This window comes from Ciona robusta, chromosome 10 (assembly GCF_009617815.1).
Source record: "Ciona robusta chromosome 10, ASM961781v2".
NCBI lineage: Eukaryota > Metazoa > Chordata > Ascidiacea > Phlebobranchia > Cionidae > Ciona > Ciona robusta.
The window spans coordinates 5,221,349-5,241,392 of record NC_143244.1 but is presented as its reverse complement, the minus strand read 5'-3'; the positions used below and the strand labels follow the sequence as shown (position 1 = coordinate 5,241,392).

Sequence of the window (20,044 nt, the reverse complement as noted above, 5' to 3'; positions counted from 1 at the left end):
ACCCATCTTCGTTTGTCTTGAAAACCGCATAACCGTCTTGAATTGGAATATTGTTGAAACATCTTTGCTAAATAATTGATTGTCCTTAATTAACAAAATTACTAGATTACTCATAGAAAATACTCTAATTATCACACAAGGTGTTACATTATCATAGAAGGTTGTATATTACCAGCACGGCCATACAGTCATATAGCCTACACGTCTGTTATATACTGTAGCCTACGTGTTGTAACGTGCTCATCTTATCGTGTTAAATAAAGCTGAAGGAATGTAATAATCCTGGGTTATCATACATATATAGCCTACGTTATTTAATTTTTAATAACTTTTTAAAGATGGTTTTTAGAAAGTCATTCGTTATGTGAGGACGTTGTAGTTATGTAAATAACTTGAGCTATTCCTGAAAAATGTTTTTCTTAACATTGTGATTGGAATTGTTATAAAAAAACTACGTAGAGAAACAGGGCCACAATTTGGTGTTCTCTCATCAGATTATAAATGCTCATGTTTTCGGATTTATGCCGTTTATATACGGACTCTGATTCGGACCAGTTAAACACGGTGTTTTAAAATGTTCGTTTTTATGCACACGATTAACAATTGGTGATGCTGACAATGCGTATTGTAAAATCACTTTCTGTTTCGAGTTGCAACAGATCAAAAGTGATCGTTGTAAAACAATATAAATGATGTTGTATTACTGAGCAAACGCAAACTTGGTCCCCGATCCCAAAAGAACACACCACGTGTGGCGAAAATGCTTAGGTGAATAAACCAAAATATTTTTTACTAAATTAACTTATAACTTATCGAAAGGTAAGCCTGAAAAACAGAGTTTGCAAATAAATTTAAGAGCATTGTGGATTTAGTATTGATTCTGGTATAATTTAAATAGTTTACACTGTGGAATAGTCGCATTTGCAATTCAGATATCGATGTGTGAATGTTATGGCGAGTTCTGCAAGGTGTTAGTTTGTTCTTTACAATTTCACAGTAAATAATGTACCAATGCTGCACACAGCAATACAATTTACGTATGCTAATGTTTGCCCAATTAAGTCCTAACCTTTTTAAAACTGCAGGTTTTTTGGTTAAAGTCATGGCATCCCAATTACTTCGGTTAGGATTTGGCATTAGTAGATCATTTTCTACATCTTCATCATGTATGAACATCAGAGTTCATTTACCTGGCTCCGTGGTTACCACTATTGCCTCCCACAAGCTTGAAAAAGATAAGACAAGTCGAAAAGACAGAAAAGTTGAGGTCGAAGACACAAAAACTCAGGCGGTCCAACTCCGGATCACAGATGCCACTGCGCATGATGTTTCCGTGGTAACAGGAGCTCCGGAAGAGCACGCTGTAACTCGTAAAGTGAGGATCTTCCGCCCTGCAAAGAACGCCATGCAGTCTGGAAACGTAAACACCAAGAAATGGAAAGTGGAACCAGAAACCCGTGAGCGGTGGGAAAACCCAACGATGGGTTGGTCATCTTCTGCTGATCCTCTTTCCAATATCTCCATGGCTCTCTCCTTCAACTCCAAAGATGATGCAATCAGCTTTGTCGAGAGGCAAGGTTGGAGTTGGTTTGTAGACGAAGCAAAGGAAAAGAAAATGCAGCCAAAGTCGTATGCTGCCAACTTTTCCTGGGACAAACGCACCCGAAGAGCCATGAAATAATTTTGTTGTTATTTTCTCTTTGACTATAAAAATCTTTATTGTTTGGAATATTTAATGCTTTTCTTTTACTGGTTGAGACAGAATTTACTTTACAAGTTAGCAGAAATCCTAATATTTGATTTTCCCCGAAATATTGGTTCTAAATTGTTGATTTTTATTCATTGGTCAAATTGTAAATTTAGCTCACTGATATTCACTACCACAAATTTTCATTGTATCAACTGTATTAGGTCTATTGGATTTTTAGCCTAGATGTTGAATACCCATTGCTTTCATGGCTGAGGGTACAAAACAGTTGACTGTTTCACTTATTATAAAGAGGAATGTTCAAAAAAAGATACAGATCACAGAAGAAGACAATGAGAAGATAACTGAAGATCTTTTAAAGCTTACCCATGTGAGGTTGGACAGAGAAAAAATTAGTGAAATTGAAAACCTGGAATGTCTTGGCAATGTAACCAATCTCTATTTGCAGTCTGTAAGTTTGCTTGCCTTTTAGATTTATAAAGTTAACTTAAACTGTTTGTTGGTGTGTTTTATTTCTCTCTAATTATCGTTTTAACCAGCCCTTGGAATTTGCTTGAAACGACGGTAGTAGTTAGACTTAGTTGAAAACAATGATGGAGACTCAGATAATAATTTAATAATCCAGTGTTATTGTATTAACTTTATTATTTTATATTTCTTATGTTCTTTAACTTTTCTGAAATCTTATGACAGAAATATTTCTTTCTCTAAAGTAAATTGTTAAAATTGTTGTTTATTGAAATATATATATATATATCATTAAACAAATATATATATATATTTTATAAACATATATGATATAACTATTGCCAGATTTGGATAATGTTAACTTTATTATTAACATTCATTTCAGAATGTAATCTCGAAAATAAGCAATCTTGATTGCTTATCATCTTCTCTGAGGTTTCTTACTCTGTCAGGGAACAGAATAACAAAAGTTGAAGGTCTTCTAAATTTGCAAGCTCTTGCTCTACTTGATCTCAGTGATAATTTAATTGAGAACATTGACTTTGACGAACTTCCCCAAAACCTGGTGTTTGTTTCATTTAAAGGGAATGAATGCTGCAACAAAGAAAATTACAGGTATGTAGATTTGAATGGAAGCGTCTTTTATTTAAAGTTATATATGACGTAGTGGAAAGTTTTAATTGGTACTAAATTAAATACTTTCCAAATGGTGTTATCAAAACCCGTATATATACTACATTGTGCGTTTTAGTTGGCTCACATCGCGAATTTTCGGCCGTCAAATTATGAGTTTTTCCAACTCTAAATATTTCTGTATTTTGAAAATTGCTCCAAAGATTCTTAAAAAATCTGTTTTATCTCTTTGATACCAACAAGTTTTATTTTCGAAACCTTTCAGTGATCTTTTGCTCCAACATTTGCCGAAACTAAAATCTATTGACGGTGAAGAATTAAATGATGATGATCTCACTGATGATGAGGAAGAGGATGATAATGATGGTGTTGAATGTTTAGAGGAGAAAAGTGGTAAGAGCACCTTTATATATCACCATTCACCATCATAAGCGTTGATTTTTTCAAAAAAGTTTTTTTGGGGGGAGGGTTAAAACAGATTCGAAGTCACGATTGAGGTTACTCTAACATGCACAACAAAATGTGGGGTTGTACAAATTAAAAGCATGCAATGACACTTAGCAGGTTAGCAGGGTATAAGGTGCTTCAGGCTTAAATCTGAGAACATGTTATGCCCCTCTTTTAAACACTGAGGTCGGTGACACTAACAATACGTGCTAAGGCTCTTACATACAAACGTATGGGTAATATTTTACTGATAATATTTAACATTTTTTATTGTTTAAACTTCTGTTCCTCAACCACAAGATCTTGCTCTTGCAGAATCTGCTCCCACGAGTGTATGGGAAGCATCAAACAAGGTTTTGCTTCGTTCTGATTCTCGTCTGCACAAACTGGAAGAAGAGCATAAGTCGCGGATTCAAGAAATCAACAAAAAGATGACTTTAGATCAAATCGAAAATCCTTCTCAAAAGTCTTCAGAAGAGGACTTTAATGTTTCTGAAATTGAGGAACAAATTAGGAAAGTCCTGGCAGACATGGTGCAGGTAGGATGTACAGTTTAACGCCAGATTGGTTGATTTAGTATGCAGTAAGTATTTTCTATTGTAATATTATATCACATTGTATTATAGCTGGTATAATTTGTAAATATGAATCTTTTTAGTTATGTCTTGATAAATTTGTATTTTCATGATTATTTTGGTAGTGACTATTTATAATAACAAACTGTGTGTTTTAACTTGTAATGCAGGCAGAGCACGCAGTTATGAACAGTTTTGAACTACCAAAGCTAGGAGGGTATAAGATCCCTGAACTTGTTCCTAGCAGTGATGATTCTATTCCGGATTATGAACCTGAACAAGCCTTAGAGGAGAATATCTCCCCCAAGAAAAAAAACTTGGTTTCCACAGGAACTACCACTTCTAGCACCTCTAAACCAAAGCTGATTAAACCTACAAACAGACAGACAAACCCTTCAGCGTCGCGGTTTAGAAATTTCTCTCCAAAAGCACCTCTTAATAAATCGCCCCAGCCACCTCCAAATAAAAGGCAGGCTGTGCGATCTCCTGCTAAACCAAAGTCTCTAATTCGTATACCTGGTTCACGTCCATTTTCTAAACCCTGATCACTGTTCTGTACTTAATTCTTGTCTGAGTGCAATGGTGCTTTAAATTCTTCAGCACTTTTTCTTATTTTCGTTCTAGTACTCTTTCAATTCTTGCTTTTACAAGCATAAGACCTGTTTTACAGGCTTTGTTGCATTTTATTTCATGCAGCCAGTCATTTTTTTTCTATATTACCATATTATTTTTACAAAAAGTTCTGTATATTTTTTAGAACTACATAGCATTAGGTGTAGGTATCGTACACTTTTAAAATGCAAAATTCGAAAAGAAAACTGGAAGAAGATGATGAGAATGAAAACGGAAGTGGTTTAAAACTATTACGTAGTTTAACTCACAAAGACCACTCAAAACGATTGATTGTTGTACTTGCCAATGCTAGTCTTGAAACAGTAAAGGTAAGTTTTATTGAGCTTGACATGAATAAGTATAGAAATTCAGTTTACATGTGGTTTGAATCTAGGGTATCCAATTAATATTTGTTATCAATTTATAAGTGCTGTCAACAGTTTTCATCAAATAATAAAACTTTGTAATTTTTCTTTCCTGTAGGTTGCAAAGTCATTTGAACTGCTAAACTGCGACAAACATAAATCTATTTTAAAAAAGAACAACCGTGATCCAGGCTCTTGTAGACCTGACATAACGCATCAGTGTCTTCTTATGCTAATGGACAGCCCATTGAACAGAGCTGGTTTATTGCAAGTATGTTAATCTAGTCATTCTAGTGTGTAATGCACTAACTTGAATAAACGGAGTTGTTTTTTGCAGGTTTACATTGAAACTGCGAAAAACGTTTTAATTGAAATTAATCCACAAACCAGAATTCCAAGAACTTTTGACAGATTTTGTGGCTTAATGGTGCAGCTTCTACATAAGCTTAGCATTAGAGGTGCTGATGCCCCTGTAAAGTTATTGAAGGTACAAATACATATGTCTACATCAGCTGTTAAGTTATTAACGCTTGTGTAATTAGGTCATAAAAGGCCCAGTTTCAAATCACTTTCCTGCTGGTTGCCAAAGAATTGGAACTTCTTACTCTGTGTCTGATATTGTTGATGTAAGAGATTTGGTACCTTCTGATAAACCAATAGTATTCGTGGTCGGTGCAATGGCCCATGGCGCTGTAAGTATTTGTTTTTTATAAGTAAGTCGCGATAATTTTTGTCGCTTCGTTCTACTCAGTTTAGATCTGGAAGTGTCTATTTTGTATTCCTTATATTTTACAGATTAAAGAAACCTATACAGAGAAAACTGTTTCTATCAGCAGTTACCCGCTTTCTGCTGCTTTAACTTGCACAAAGCTGTGCTCTGCTTTTGAAGAAAAATGGGGCATATTGTGACCAGCCATGATGTAATATTTTTCTTATTTTTTAACCCGAAGAGAAGAAACCTAGCAATTTTAAAACCGGGTGCTCTGGAATAAAGTGGTCAGCAGTTCAAAACAATTATTAATCTTAATAGAAGACACTTCAACCTTGCAGAGTGGATTGCATGTATTTGCGCACATTTGGGAAATAAATGCGAGTATAGTTTATAAAGCTCTACCTAAAAAGAACATCTTAATATCGTTTTTTATCAATACCAAAGAAAGTTAAGAATTGTTCATATTTGCATTATATATACAGCAGGACCTGGCGCAGACCCTTAACATGTATTCTACATATTCCGTATGGTTACAATAGCTAAAGTTGCCCCATATAGCGCATTCAAGCAGCCAGTCCCTTAAATTGCTGCATGATCCGGTCTGTGTTGGACATGCTCCACCCGTACATGATTGTATTCGTGAGGACAAGCCAGAACATCCACCTTGACCTGCTGTTCCACCATTGCACTGACGCGTCTGTGCTTGCATGCAGCTTGCAGAACACGTCCCATTATTTGTCCAATTACCCCAAGATTCCTGACCCTGTGGTTGGCAAGTTTGCTCATTGCATGCAATCGTCTGTTTTGTAGATCCAGGACAACCACCAGTTCCTGCGGTTCCACCATTGCATGCTCGTGTCTGTTGTTGGTTGCCACCACCGCAAGTCAGGGAACAAGTTCCATTAGTTGTCCAATTACTCCAAGACCCTTGTGGCGGACAAGCTTGTTGGTTACAAGCAATTGTTTGTGTTGCAAATCCGAGGCAGCCAGCAGCACCTGCGGTCCCACCATTGCATGTTCTAGTCTGTCGTTGTGTACCACTTCCACAAGTAAAAGTGCACGTCCCACTATTTGACCATCCACTCCAACTACCAGTTGAAGAACCTTTGAAATAAACAAGCGTTAATTGTGTGGTCTATCATCTTTTATCGTAATCCATACCAAAAAAGTTAAGGATTGCTTACCTGCATTAAATATGCAGCAGGACTTGGCACAGTAGGTTAACATGTAACTTGCATAATTCCTATGGTTACAATAGCTCGAGTTAACCCACCGAGGGCATGACGCACTTGGTTGCAAGTCCAATAAATTCCCGCACGTTACGGTCTGTCTTGAACAGGTTCCCCCCGTACATGATTGTATTCGTGAGGATGAGCCAGAACATCCGCCTTGACCTGCTGTCCCACCATTGCATTGACGTGTCTGTGCTTGCATGCAGCTTGCAGAACATATCCCAACATTTATCCAATTACCCCAGAACCCACTTGATGGACAAGCCTGCCCATTGCAGGCAATTGTTTGTGTTGTAGATCCAGGGCAGCCACCAGTTCCTGCAGTTCCACCATTGCATGCTCGTGTCTGTTGTTGGATGCCACCACCACAAGTCAGTGAACAAGTCCCATTATTTGTCCACGAACCCCAACTACCCTGTGGTGGACAAGTTTGCTCATTGCATGGAATCGTTTGTGTTGTAGATCCGGAGCAGTCAGTAGCACCTGCGGTTCCACCATTGCATGTTCTAGTCTGTCGTTGTGTACCGCCTCCACAAGTAAAAGTGCACGTCCCACTATTTGACCATCCACTCCAACTACCAGTTGAAGACCCTTTGAAATAAAGCATTGTGGTCCGGTTAACTTTATCTCCATCTTTACTTACCACAAAATCCACATGTTTGTGGGCAGATATTCCGCATTAATGAAGCATGAGCTGCAGAAGTACAAAGAGAGGAGAGATCCCCACAATTACTCAGGGTATTCACGCATGAAGAGGATGCTAAATAGAATGTTGTATATGAGAGCATTTAAATGTTCAAAGCAATCGAAATATTTACCGCATTGTGCAGCGCCGCAAACTCCGGTTACTGTATTCGATCCCACGCAATCAGCTGTCCCGCCGTTCCTGTTGCAAGTCCTTGTACCTGTCCGTGTTCCACCACCACAAGTTACAGAACAATCGTTCCAGACCATGTCGTTCCAAGTTGGACAGCCAAACGTGTTACACGGTTCGGATTTTGCCGTTAATCCATTACACGACGCTCCTGCTTGTCCAAACGTGTTACACGTCCGAGTAGCTGTCTTAGTACCACCTAAACAACTCTCCGAACAAGCTCCCCACGTTTGCCATGTGTTCCATTGCGGGCAACCGAACGTATTACATGGCTAAAATATATAACTCATTCCTTTATCCAAGTAATCGTCATTGTTTTACGATAACTCACCTCTGACTCGGATTCACCACCAGGGCATCCCCCGATTAACCCTGGCTGGTTGCAAGACCTTGTGCGCGTTCGTGTACCACCGTTGCAACTGGCTGTACAATCGGACCACGCACTAAAATCGCCCCACGAAGCACCTGTTTAATTATGTTGACATAATTTGGCATAGTCCAAAACAAATCCTTTTGTGTTGGGAAAAAATCAACAGTATAAATGCCAACCTAAAAGCAATACTAATTGCCATCCGTTCAAGCTTGGGCAAGGTGTTAAATTACACGCCTCAAATTTCGTGGCATCACCAGAACAGGTAGCCCCCGCCTATCCAAAGGTGTTGCATGTTCTGGTCGCTTCTCTTGTCCCACCTCCGCAAGATGCAGTACATTCACCCCAATTGCCCCAGTTGTTCCACGCCGGGCAATTGTGAGTGTTGCAGTACTGAAAACACATCGCAAACAGTTTAGTTTTCTACGCTTATCACCTCAAAACTTCTTGAATTATATTTTAATTATGAAGACTTTATAATTATGAATAAATCTTCGATCAAAAAGTTTGCACATTTTTAAGTTTTTGAAACAAAATCGTCAACCGTATCCGCGTACCTCATTTTCAGTATCTTGTCCAGTTGGACAACCGCTGCTCCCAATAAAACCACCAATACATCTTCGCCTTCTGGTCCTTATTGCTTCTGTGAATATTGTACAATATCATTGTTACGCAGCATTACGCCATACACCGATGTCAGAGCATTGTTACGCAGCATTACGCCATAGCCTACACCGATGTCACTGCCAATGGTCTATGCCTCTATGGGAGTCGTGAAGATACGGTTTTATAATTTTTTGAATGTTTTTTGTTTACTACCAAATTGAACGGGAAAATAGAATGAAACAGTGTCCCATCTCCCCCACCCTACTATACAAAGACAAGATAGAAGCTTTGTATTGCGCCACATCGTTTCTTTAACAAAAAATATTTAAAACAACTCCGCGAGCTGTGCTTGTTCGCGTTGTGATTTCCGAGCACGAAATAACTAGGTGGTTTTATCTTTTCACGAATCCTATACATATTATTTCTTGCCATGTTTAAAAAGATGAATAAGTATAGTTATTTAAACTCTCGTAGCGGGGCAACGAAATTTCTTTATTTATAGTACGTGTGTTTTGTTTGATACTAAAGTCAATATTACTTATCATTTTTGTGTATGTTATGACGTCACAATAACGGTCACGTTATATTTCTCCTAACAGTTTTTGCCTTTTCTTTTAACTATTGGAGTAGAGTGATAGGTCGTTTTGTATCTGGCTATATCCTGCATTTGTTTATTTTGTCCGAAGATATAGAGCCATTTTCCTTTTTTGCGGCCTCGTGTGCATATTTCCCGGAAAATTGTTCGGTATGTAATATAGTAGGGTGGGGGAAGATGGGACACCTTTTCATTCTATTTTCCCATCACATTTGGTAGTACACAAAAAACATTCAAAGAATTATAAAACCGTATCCCCGCGACTCCTATAGCCGCTGTTATTTGTTTAAAACACGGTCAGGATATTTGGATATTATGACTCACCATGTCACCCTGTGCACAACACATTAGGCACGATTGGGATTGTTGCATTTGTCGTTATGGAGTTTTGCCCAAAAACGCATACGGGAAAAAATAATCGATGTAATGTATTATAACGATAGTAAATACGTTTCAACTGTAACTTAACCAAGAACTCACGTTCCGTTGTCCGGGTAACAAGCTCGAAAGCGCAAAACAGAAGTGTCTGGATACTAAATAATGATACTTTCATGCTAAGTTAAGTCTGCCTAAAATCTTCCATTTAGAAAAAATGCAATAAAGTTCTGGCCGGAGTCGGTATATAAACAGGTATATTAACATGTTTATATACGAACTCTGGTTCTGAGTATGGAAATAAGCATCTGTAGTCGAAGTAAATGAGAGAGGAATGCAGTTGGACTATAGCAGCATCGCCGGGGGCATATACCAGAAACCTACATATATATATTCGAACCGTTTTGCATAAATATACCCAAGTGCTGCAGCAGAGCAAGTTATTTTTATGCAATCAAGACCAACCCAGTCTCATGTCGTCCGGGGTAAAATTATCGCTCAAACTCCAAACGCAAAAAACAAATACAGTAGGATGGGGAAAGATGGGACACCTTATAATTTTATTTTCTCGTCCCATATAGTAGTAAACAAAGAACATTCAAAGAAATATGAAACTTTGCCCTCACGACTCTCATAGACCGATGTTAATTGTTTAAAACACGATCAGGATATTTGGGTATTATGTGCTAAAGGTGTCCCGTCTTTCCCCACCCTACTATGTATAAGCCCGATGGAATGCAAGATTTACAAATTGCTGTTTACGATATTATAAGACGATTTAACATTAGATTTCATTCATATCATTATCGTTTATTCTTCTAAACAATTTAACTACACCTTACGATACACCGAAATCGTTTCTCCGGATTACATCTAAAATCACCAAAAAAATATAAAAAGTAGAGTCACTAACAACCATTTTTACATATTTTAATATTTTTAGTTCCTACCAAAATGTCGTTTAAAATTGAGTCTGGCTATATTGTTTGGGCCGGGTAGTATTGCGCAGGCGCGTTAACGTAACGACCCTTGCGCAGAAGATAGCAGCAAATATTATTCGAGAGTTTCTACTAAAATGACATTTAGTCTAGTGGGAATTTTGGGACGCGGGGCAAACTGGGCCACCTTTAAATCTCCTTGTACGGATCCCCATATGATAATTTACGAATATTAATGTTAAAAACCATAGTTCCGCGCGCTTTTGATCGAAACCTTCAAAAAAGCATTAGTGATTTTCGTCACTACATTCTGCTTAGTTAATTAGTTCTGAAAGGTGCTTTATTCCTATACCATTTTACAGGTCAAATGAAACTATTTCTATCAGCAGGTATCCACTTTCTATTGATTTAAAAGAGCATAGCACCAATCAATCAAAATTTGTTTAGAGATGCTCAAATTGTCAAGTGTGATCTAATGTACCAGCAAAATTTCAAGAACAGCTTCTGGAATAAAAGCCTCTGAAACTTTGGCGGTACCTTAATATCACATTTGAGCATCTATATCCATACACAAACTTTCATTTTTCGTTGGTGTGCTTCTTCAACTTGTATATCAAACTGTCCACTGCTTGTGACGAAAAATAGCGTATATTGTGATCTGCCAAGTTGTCATTTTTTCTTATTATTTTATTGCGAAGAACAGAAACATGGCAATGTTAAAATTGGGGGAATATAGTTTAGCGCTCTTATTCCTTCCAAAGCAATATGTTTGTGTTTGTGCTTCAGTGGATGTGGTCAGCAGTTCAAAACAGTTATTAATCTGAATAGAAGACACTTCAACCAGCAGCACTGCAGAGCGGATTGCATGTTCTTGCACACACATACAATATATATGCATTACTACAGTCTAAAGTTGTAGTCGTGCACCAAGTACCGAAGGAATCAAAGATTGTACTACAAGCAGTAGAAGATGCACCTAAAAGAGAACGTGGTATTATTATTACTTTTATCGTAATTCAAACCAAAGAAAGTTAAGAACTAAATATACCTGCATTTCGTTCACAGCAGGATTTAGCGCAGTTAGCTAACATGTAACCCGCATAATCCGTACAGTAGTTGAAGCTAGCCCAGTTACGACAGGTTGCAGGTGCTTGTAAGTCCCTTAAATTGCTGCATGATCCGGTCTGTGTTGGACATGCTCCCCCCGTACATGATTGTATTCGTGAGGACAAGCCAGAACATCCACCTTGACCTGCTGTTCCACCATTGCACTGACGCGTCTGTGCTTGCATGCAGCTTGTAGAACAAATCCCAACATTTATCCAATTACCCCAGGACCCACTTGATGGACAAGCCTGCCCATTGCAGGCAATTGTTTGTGTTGTAGATCCAGGGCAACCACCAGTTCCTGCAGTCCCACCATTGCATGTTCTTATCTGCTGTTGCGTGCCACCACCACAGGTCAATGAACAAGTCCCACTATTTGACCAGCCACCCCAACTGCCCTGTTGTGGGCAAGCTTGTTGGTTACAAGCAATCGTTTGTATTGAAGAACCAAGGCAACCACCAGCGCCTGCAGTTCCACCATTGCATGTTCTTATCTGCTGTTGAGTGCCACCACCACAAGTTACTGTACAAGTCCCACTATTTGACCAACTACTCCAACTGCCCTGTGGGGGGCAAGCTTGTTGGTTACAAGCAATCGTTTGTGTTGAAGATCCAGGGCAACCACCAGTTCCTGCAGTTCCACCATTGCATGTTCTTATCTGCTCTTGAGTGCCACCACCGCAAGTACGTGTACAAGTCCCACTATTTGACCAGCCACTCCAACTGCCCTGTGGGGGGCAAGCTTGTTGGTTACAAGCAATCGTTTGTGTTGAAGATCCAGGGCAGCCACCAGCGCCTGCAGTTCCATCCGTGCAGGTTCTTGTTTGTTGCTGTGTACCGCCTCCACAAGTCAGTGAACAACCTCCACTGTTTGTCCACTCATCCCAACTACCAGTTGAAGATCCTTTAAAATAAAACGATAATTATGTGGCCCGGTTAACTTTATCTCCATCTTTACTTACCACAAAATCCACATGTTTGTGGGCAGATACTTTGCAATAATGACTGATGAGCTAGAGAAGAACAAAGAGAGGAGTAATCACTACAGTCACCCAATGTGTCCACACATGACGAGGTTGCTAAATAAAATGTTGTATGTAAGATTGTGTTGTTTGGTCATAAATGTCCAAAGCAATCAAAATATTTACCACATTGTGCAGCGCCGCAAACTCCGGTTACTGTATTCGATCCCACGCAATCAGCTGTCCCGCCGTTCCTGTTGCAAGTCCTTGTACCTGTCCGTGTTCCACCACCACAAGTTACGGAACAATCGCCCCATACCATGTCGTTCCAAGTTGGACAACCAAACGTATTGCATGGTTCCAACTCAGATTCGCCACCAGAAGGACATCCATTGCTCCCGATTGACCCTTGGTTGCAAGACCTTGTGCGCGTTCGTGTACCACCGTTGCAACTGGCTGTACAAGCGGACCACGCACCAAAATCGCCCCACGAAGCACCTGTTTAATAGTAGAACATAATAGCATGAACCAATTTCTTTTACATGATGCAGCATCATTCAGGTATTCTCGCATTGACCACAACTTACATACAAATGCTTACCTACACATGCAGCATTTCCACAACTCTCCGATGTAGTTGCTGATCCAGTACATTCCAATGTCCCACCGTGTTTATTACACGTCCGTGTGCCAGTTCTTGTGCCCCCACCGCATGTATTACTGCATGAATCCCATTGCCATTCACCCCAAGTTGGACAAGGTGTTGTGTTACATGCTTCAGATTTTGTGGCATCGCCAGAACAAGTAGCTCCCGCCTGTCCAAAGGTGTTGCATGTTCTGGTCGCTTCTCTTGTCCCACCTCCGCAAGATGCAGTACATTCACCCCAATTGCCCCAGTTGTTCCAACCCGGGCAATTGTGAGTGTTGCATGGCTAGAAACAGATAACATACAGTTCAGATTTAAAAAAAACTTAAACTCTGTTTTCCTTTTATCTCGAGGAAATAGACTGGTTGCGCCGGTGACCACTGATGGACAGTTCATCTTCAAATTACTTGTGAATAATCATATAGTAGATTCGAGCAAGCTGAAACACCCTTTAAAATCTCTTTCCATGAGTTTACATTTACTATTGTGGGCGTATGTGTCCATTGGCAAGACACTTAACAGCAATTGCTCCAACCCAGTGGTCACTAATGGGTTGTCCAAAATTAACAGGCACATATTAAAAAATAAAATAACATACATGGTAACTCGTAAGCTGGCACGAGGTGTGCCCGTGTTAACGACTGTCGTCCACGCGAGGATAAAGTAAGTTACATTCGTTTATACCTCGGTTTGAGATTCTTCTCCCGGACATCCGGTGCTACCAACCGAACCACCATTACAGCTTCGAGTTCTGGTTCTTGTACCTCCTCCACAGCTAACCGTGCATGTGGACCACTGTTGGTAATCGCCCCAGCTGCCGCCTACAATAAATGCAAATATGGAATTACGAATACGTAGCCGTCATTGTCAGACAACACCTTTATTGACGCATTCGGCGATTGGCTAAATATAATATGCACATGAAGTTCCGTAATTTGCATTCTATACACAGATAAGCTCTTTGTATACGGCTTTGATATATTAAAATAGATGTTTGCGTGTTATTGGGAACTTCCAAAAAACGGAACGTTAATCTTTATCTTTAGTTTCAGTTGAACTATCTTTTGGTTTGGAAATTCCGTTTTAATAAACGTGCTGTTGATGCATAGCAACCACTGTCTAAACATTCCCAGTTGACGGCAATGAGCCACCACAGCCGAGAAGTAATAATAGTTTATCTCGATCGTTGTTAATATTTTGATATAAATATATGGGCTGTTAGCTACTTGAACAGATTGTGCCTTATCATTCTAAAATGTTGAATTATTTTCGTAAAATTCTCGCCTGCAAGCGAGCTAGAAACTTTTATTGCTGGTCTGTGACGCATTAACTGCTGTGACGTAAGACCGTGCCCCGGGCGCGGTTTTTAAAGGATGCGTACCAGGCAATTCTGAATACGGAAATCACGTACTAAGTACAGAAAATCGTCATGTATCTTTCAGGCAACCGCTCCTGCCATTACGCTGTGAAGTATGTGCGAAAATAAGCTCGAAATAGCGCCGCTCGCTGTATAATTGACCGATTAACTCAAACACATTAGCTTTCTTACTTGAACACGGGTTGTTTGGGCAACTTCCGGTCATAGTAGCGGACCCATCGCACCCTGGGTCACCAACCACACCATTTGTACAACTCCTGGTTTTAGTTCTCGTTCCTGCCCCACAACTAGGGCAATCCTGGGACCATGCGCTCCAATTAGACCATGCTGGAACAAAAGTTCATCTATATGTTAGACTTATATGCACAGATTTGTAGTTGTGATTGAACCTGTATCTCATTGTGAAACTGATTGCTAAAGTTATTTTTTTAAAGAGGTAACATGGGTTAAAAATGAATACAGCTGGTACATAGATGCTTTCCTATATTAACAAGATCAACGCTATTTTGAGTTATTCTAGGTGCCGTTATATATGCCTTTATATCATTTGCTTACTATACCAAAAAAAACACTAAAAGATAGTCTACCCTACTCCACTCTTTGCGGAGACGATAAAAGTATCCTGTTACCCCAACGTACTATTTAAAAGACGAAAATCGAATGTAGACTACGCGAATATGTTTGGTTGGTTTTACTTACATGGTCTAACGCACGATCGAGGACTGTGGTTCATTCCTGTTTGAGATGCGATCCACTGTTCAAAATATGTCATCCTACTGTATATACCAAACATCCCTACTCGGGCACATCCTCTGCCGAATGATACCAAACCAGCCAAAAACCAATTACAGCTGTTGCACCGCTGACATACTAATGGGCCGCCCGAATCACCTGAAATAAAGGAAAATTGCAATCAAGATTTAAAAAATCAAATTGTTCAAGAATTGTGACTTTTCTTTTTTTTTAATTTCTGGGGTATTCAAAAAAGTAAAACATTTTACATATCATTTGCCCACCTTGGCACGAGTCTCTTCCGCCCTGTTCGTATCCAGCGCACATAGTTTTGACTGGATTAACAGTTCGCGAAATCCTGGCGTAATTTTGAACGCATGTTTGGGAGTTCGCTATCGGCAGAGCAACCTGTCGAAGCGTTTGAGAAAGAGGGCCACCTTCGCCTAAAAATAACAGGTCTTATCTTTAGTATTTAGTGGCTTAAAGCTGAAGAGTTTATGCTGAAGGCCTATACGAGGCTTTATATGCTTGTTATTTAAGCTTTCCTAAACTTAAATCTAGTATATATGGCTTTAGCTTTTCATAACTGTCTAAAACACATATCGCTATGAAAAAATGTATACAGTTGTCAAGTAGGCTAATCTATATATAGTAGGGTGGCGGAAGATTGGACACCTTTCATTCTATTTCTCGTCCCATTTGGTATTAAACAAAGCGGGCTTTTAAAGAATTGTAAAACCGTATTTACGATTCCTCAAGACCGTTGTTAATTGTGTAAAACACGATCGATGAGGATGTTTGAATATTTTGTGCTAAAGGTGTCCCGTCTCTCCCACCCTGCTATATCGCTATGGGAAAATCTATATAGTTTTGGGTCAAGAAATTTAACAATATTGACATTACAACTATCACATATTTATGGTCCATAAACCTTAACGAAATATACCTTTACAAAATTAAAAGTAAAGCTTAAAAAGTATTAAAACCGTACATACTTATAGCTCCGTAACCAGTTGCCCAACATTTTGTTCCTTCCGCGATTTGCTCTCCGTTAGGCAAACAAATAGTATTGACGTAATCGCCAATGGTCGCTTCCGTCCGCAAGAAAATTATTGCGATATCGTTTTCCAAAGTACTCGAGTCGAAGTTCGGGTGTTGCACATACTGTATGTTACATAACATATTATAATAAACATATTTAGGTTATAGTAAAATAATGCTTAGTCGAGTGGGGGAAGATAGGACACTTTTTATTTATCTTCTTGTCCCATTCTGTAGTGAACAAAAAATTATAAAACCGTATCCTCACGAGTAAATAACAATGCTATTTTAAAGTCGCAAGGATATGGGTATTTAGTTCTGTAAATATCCTTTGTTTACTGCCAAATGGGACGATAAAATCAAATAAAAAACTTAAACCAAGTTACCCCAACCTTCTGTATATATTTACCAAATTTGATACCAATATATAAGACACCCGTGTACACACATTGCATTAGTTATATAGTATTGACCACCAGTTACTCAGATATACTTACCCTCAGAGCAGCAATGTGTTGAGAATGAATGTTTCCCGTATCGCTAATATTCTGGACCCCAAGATATATTCTAAGCTCGTCTAGATTTGTAACGCGGTTTCTGTGAAGTTTATTATATAGTAAAGTTGGGTAAGGTGGGGCACCTTTCCATTTTATTTTATCCTCCCATTTGGTAGAAAACAAAGAACATTCAAAGAATTATAAAACTGTATCCTCACGACTCCCATAGACTGCTGTTAATTGTTTAAAAAAACGACCATGATATATATATTTTGTGGCAAAGGTCTTCCTCCACCCTACTATATTTATCGATCACATAAGTATAAGATTCAGTATTTAATGTACTCACGCGAGACAGTGAGCTGCTGTTAATACGACGTTCCGTTTAATTAGAGCGCCCGTGCACAATGTTGAACCGATTTTAATGTACGCCTGTACCAATGAAAACAAACAAGTCTAATTAGAAACACATGGGCAAGCTTAATTTAGGCAAATATAAAGCACAGGCAGACTTAATACAATAACTAGTCTTTACCGTTTCCAAGTAAATTTTATTTTACCCAGGCAAACCAGATTGATCAAGGTTATCGCATAATATAGCTTATGAACTTACCGACCACGGCCAGTTTGCTATGACTGCTAACTCGCCTCCTACGATTCGACCACCTGTTGTTGAACTTGTACCGCATTGTGAAGCTAGAAATCAAAACCCATCACATTTAAATGAATGAATGAATGAAACTTACTTTATCCTCGCGTGGCCGGAAAACGACAGTCGTTATAAAGCGGGTGTTCTGTTTCATAGCTACACATCGTGCCAGCTTACGAGTTACCATGTATGTTACTTTGTGAGCAATTTTTTACATTTTTTTATGTATGGCTAATAATTTGGACAACCCATCAGTGACCACTGGGTTGAACCAATTGCTGTTAAGTGTTTTGCCCAAAGACATATATGCCCATAACAGGCAACGACGACCCTTGAATAACCCATTTCCTATGCTGGGTTAGAGGAAGGCGCGCTAACTATTTTGCTACGGCGCAAGATAAGCTCTGTAGTAGCGCGACTAGATGTTATAGATACAAGGAAAACTTCATTTTACCTGTGTCTATCTTACAGCATTCTGTTCTGTTATAATATTGCCAAACAGTGTTCGAGTCTGCCCCGCAACCTGTACAGATGTAGGACCCCGGCGTGTTCTTGCATCGTGGCGACGTTGGATTGGTACACAGGTTACTACTTCTCTCGCATTCGTTTATATCTGTATAAATTATTTTACATTAAATTTTCTCAATTCGCGTGAAAGTTATAAAGTAGGGCGGAGGGAATTAAAAGATCCGTTCTTTCTATTTTCTTGTCCAATTAGTAGTAAGCAAATAATATTTAGAATAAATATAAAACCGCATCCTCACGACTCCTATAGACCGTTGTTAAATGTTTAAACGCGATCAAGATATTTAGACATTATGTAATAGAGGTGTCCCGTCTTGCCAACCCTACTATAAAAATGTTTGAACTTACCAAGACAAGTTTTTCCGTCCGCTTGCAGCTCGTACCCCGCGTTACATGTACAGGTTACCGGATTGGTGTTGGGGTTACAAGTATGGCTACATCCAGCTGCCCTGCATTCTAAAATACAAGTGTAAATGATAAACAAAGTCCTGAGAGGAGTTCAGGCAATAACTTACGTTCATTTGGACAGCTTCCACACGTAGCTCTGCAATATAGCTGACCGGTTGGGTAACTGCAGTGTACAGGCGCACACCACGTATAGCAATCGCCACATCCAACTGAAATGTTTTAATATATGTTAACAACATGTATAGAAGAGTTATACAGTTCTGTAAGTATTTTTGCTACACCAGATCCACAAAAGCATCATATATATAGTAGGGCTGAGAGACCTTTAGCACGTATAAATATCCAAATATTCTAATCGTGTTTTAAACAATTAACAACGGTCTGTGTTAGTTTTAAGGATGCGGTTTTATAATTTATTGTTCTCTGTTTACTATCAAATTAGACGAGAAATGGTATGAAAGGTGCCCGTCTTCCCCTACCCTACTATAATTATAATGTATTACTTACTTGATTGGCACTGCGAAGAAACTTCAACCGTGTTATATAACACAACAATGGCTGAGGTGATCCTGAACGAAATAATAAAAATTGTCACTTATTTTTCAGTATATGTCACATATTTAAAGTAGATTAAACTACTTACAATAAAAATCCATATTTTCCCATTTTGTCAACTGGGACAGCAGTTATAAATACTAAGACTAACGCTTTTTTGGTGCAATGGAGCAGACAAAATCAGTATAAAACGCCCTATATCTATAAAAAAGTGATTGATCTAATTAATCAGATATTTGCCATCGTATTCGAAGATATATACCAATATCGTTATTTTTCTACTAATATTTGTCTTCACATTTAATATGTTTTAAATAGCATTGCAAAAACAAAATTTAATTTAATTTTCGCTGTGGTGTTGATAAAAATAACTATGTATTTAGTTATGCAATGTATTTACATATCAACCTTGCTTTAGACATTTTTTAAACGAGACTGCTAAGCTAACTTCTGCCTGAACAAAATACCTGTCTTCAACAACTCGAAGCAAGTCTGACTTTACTTTTTTGTTGTTGCACCGATTCGACTGTTAGAATCAATACTGACTCTTTGTTGCGACGGCTGAGCTTATATTGCCTACAATCCTCTTTTCGGTGAAAATTTTCTCGCTATCCGTTCCAGTGTGGTATAAAGCTGGACGAATATAGAGTTTGTACGCCTGAGGGTATTCGCCATACCTAATCAAATTGAACCCGATTTTTCTCGCACGAAGTCATTAATCAATTACAGTTACTCCCAATGTGTTTCGTCTTATTTGATTTTGACGAACTATAATCTTGCCTAATTGGTAAGCATTAATAATACCACATCAGTTTCCTATACGTTAGATTAAAGCGGCTTTATAATGCAAGTATTTTCTTAGGGTAGTTTAGGCGGGGGAAGATAGGACACCTTTTCATTGTACATTCTCGTCTCATTTAGAAGTAAACAAAGAACATTCAAAGAATTATAACACCGTATCCTCACGACTCCTTCAGACCGTTGATATGACTCAAAATTTGAGCGCCAAATGATATTCTGCTTTTATGCGGCAA

The 20,044-nt window shown here is 38.7% G+C and overlaps 6 protein-coding genes across 8 annotated transcripts; 3 read left to right on the top strand and 3 right to left on the bottom strand.

Annotated features, from left to right (window-relative positions):
- The first annotated feature begins 771 nt into the window (after positions 1–771).
- On the top strand, positions 772–1,911 carry LOC149729879 (NADH dehydrogenase [ubiquinone] iron-sulfur protein 4, mitochondrial-like). The gene is made up of 2 exons (XM_089886579.1): positions 772–819; positions 1,086–1,911. Exon 2 carries the CDS (start codon positions 1,103–1,105, stop codon positions 1,679–1,681), a length of 579 nt encoding a protein of 192 aa, XP_089742705.1. The 5' UTR covers positions 772–819; positions 1,086–1,102; the 3' UTR covers positions 1,682–1,911.
- Positions 1,912–1,955: 44 nt separating this feature from the next.
- On the top strand, positions 1,956–4,590 carry LOC149729878 (uncharacterized). Of its 2 annotated transcripts, none has more exons than XM_089886568.1 (5): positions 1,956–2,159; positions 2,562–2,791; positions 3,075–3,202; positions 3,572–3,795; positions 4,002–4,590. In XM_089886568.1, the coding sequence occupies exons 1-5, from the start codon at positions 1,956–1,958 to the stop codon at positions 4,374–4,376; spliced, it is 1,161 nt and encodes a 386-aa protein (XP_089742694.1). In that variant the 3' UTR covers positions 4,377–4,590. The 2 variants fall into 2 exon arrangements, with proteins under 2 accessions (XP_089742694.1, XP_089742693.1); XM_089886567.1 differs by having other exon boundaries at positions 3,557–3,795.
- A 9-nt stretch (positions 4,591–4,599) lies between these two features.
- Positions 4,600–5,932, top strand: LOC149729877 (ribosomal RNA small subunit methyltransferase NEP1-like). Its single transcript, XM_089886576.1, has 5 exons — positions 4,600–4,772; positions 4,927–5,079; positions 5,146–5,295; positions 5,351–5,500; positions 5,604–5,932. The coding sequence occupies exons 1-5, from the start codon at positions 4,629–4,631 to the stop codon at positions 5,715–5,717; spliced, it is 711 nt and encodes a 236-aa protein (XP_089742702.1). The 5' UTR covers positions 4,600–4,628; the 3' UTR covers positions 5,718–5,932.
- Positions 5,933–5,968: 36 nt separating this feature from the next.
- LOC149729876 (uncharacterized) lies at positions 5,969–8,198 on the bottom strand. The gene is made up of 6 exons (XM_089886923.1): positions 8,189–8,198; positions 7,958–8,091; positions 7,571–7,898; positions 7,396–7,512; positions 6,705–7,343; positions 5,969–6,624 (listed from the first exon to the last, which is right to left on the bottom strand). Exons 1-6 carry the CDS (start codon positions 8,196–8,198, stop codon positions 5,969–5,971), a joined length of 1,884 nt encoding a protein of 627 aa, XP_089743049.1.
- On the bottom strand, positions 7,958–10,112 carry LOC149729875 (ectin-like). Of its 2 annotated transcripts, XR_016385832.1 has the most exons (4): positions 9,678–10,112; positions 8,554–8,639; positions 8,176–8,389; positions 7,958–8,091 (listed from the first exon to the last, which is right to left on the bottom strand). XR_016385832.1 is itself a non-coding variant. In XM_089886588.1 (3 exons), the coding sequence occupies exons 1-3, from the start codon at positions 9,748–9,750 to the stop codon at positions 8,273–8,275; spliced, it is 276 nt and encodes a 91-aa protein (XP_089742714.1). In that variant the 5' UTR covers positions 9,751–10,112; the 3' UTR covers positions 8,087–8,272. The 2 variants fall into 2 exon arrangements, 1 of the variants encoding a protein (XP_089742714.1); XM_089886588.1 differs by having other exon boundaries at positions 8,087–8,389.
- A 1,064-nt stretch (positions 10,113–11,176) lies between these two features.
- Positions 11,177–19,257, bottom strand: LOC149729874 (uncharacterized). Its single transcript, XM_089886523.1, has 18 exons — positions 19,099–19,257; positions 18,963–19,024; positions 18,563–18,664; positions 18,396–18,503; positions 17,977–18,135; positions 17,487–17,569; positions 17,223–17,305; positions 16,874–16,973; positions 16,331–16,499; positions 15,620–15,778; positions 15,303–15,494; positions 14,775–14,930; positions 13,910–14,046; positions 13,181–13,511; positions 12,766–13,077; positions 12,580–12,696; positions 11,559–12,521; positions 11,177–11,486 (listed from the first exon to the last, which is right to left on the bottom strand). The coding sequence occupies exons 1-18, from the start codon at positions 19,119–19,121 to the stop codon at positions 11,347–11,349; spliced, it is 3,396 nt and encodes a 1,131-aa protein (XP_089742649.1). The 5' UTR covers positions 19,122–19,257; the 3' UTR covers positions 11,177–11,346.
- Between the last annotated feature and the right edge of the window lie 787 nt (positions 19,258–20,044).

Excerpts from the sequence above, each read along its gene's own strand:
- LOC149729877 (XM_089886576.1), top strand. The coding sequence starts at position 4,629 with ATGCAAAATTCGAAAAGAAAACTGGAAGAAGATGATGAGAATGAAAAC. Across the intron at positions 4,773-4,926 it reads CTAGTCTTGAAACAGTAAAG|GTTGCAAAGTCATTTGAACT; the intron begins GTAAGTTTTATT and ends TCTTTCCTGTAG. Across the intron at positions 5,296-5,350 it reads CCCCTGTAAAGTTATTGAAG|GTCATAAAAGGCCCAGTTTC; the intron begins GTACAAATACAT and ends TTGTGTAATTAG.
- LOC149729878 (XM_089886567.1), top strand. The coding sequence starts at position 1,956 with ATGGCTGAGGGTACAAAACAGTTGACTGTTTCACTTATTATAAAGAGG. Across the intron at positions 2,160-2,561 it reads CCAATCTCTATTTGCAGTCT|AATGTAATCTCGAAAATAAG; the intron begins GTAAGTTTGCTT and ends CATTCATTTCAG. Across the intron at positions 3,796-4,001 it reads TCCTGGCAGACATGGTGCAG|GCAGAGCACGCAGTTATGAA; the intron begins GTAGGATGTACA and ends CTTGTAATGCAG.
- LOC149729876 (XM_089886923.1), bottom strand. Across the intron at positions 7,344-7,395 it reads ACAAACATGTGGATTTTGTG|GGTCTTCAACTGGTAGTTGG; the intron begins GTAAGTAAAGAT and ends TTTATTTCAAAG. Across the intron at positions 6,625-6,704 it reads CTGCTGCATATTTAATGCAG|GTTCTTCAACTGGTAGTTGG; the intron begins GTAAGCAATCCT and ends TTTATTTCAAAG.
- LOC149729879 (XM_089886579.1), top strand. The coding sequence starts at position 1,103 with ATGGCATCCCAATTACTTCGGTTAGGATTTGGCATTAGTAGATCATTT.
- LOC149729874 (XM_089886523.1), bottom strand. The coding sequence starts at position 19,121 with ATGGGAAAATATGGATTTTTATT. Across the intron at positions 19,025-19,098 it reads GGAAAATATGGATTTTTATT|GATCACCTCAGCCATTGTTG; the intron begins GTAAGTAGTTTA and ends TATTTCGTTCAG. Across the intron at positions 15,495-15,619 it reads CGGAAGAGACTCGTGCCAAG|GTGATTCGGGCGGCCCATTA; the intron begins GTGGGCAAATGA and ends CCTTTATTTCAG.
- LOC149729875 (XM_089886588.1), bottom strand. The coding sequence starts at position 9,750 with ATGAAAGTATCATTATTTAGTATCCAGACACTTCTGTTTTGCGCTTTC. Across the intron at positions 8,640-9,677 it reads TGTTACCCGGACAACGGAAC|AAGCAATAAGGACCAGAAGG; the intron begins GTGAGTTCTTGG and ends CAATATTCACAG. Across the intron at positions 8,390-8,553 it reads GACAAGATACTGAAAATGAG|TACTGCAACACTCACAATTG; the intron begins GTACGCGGATAC and ends ATGTGTTTTCAG.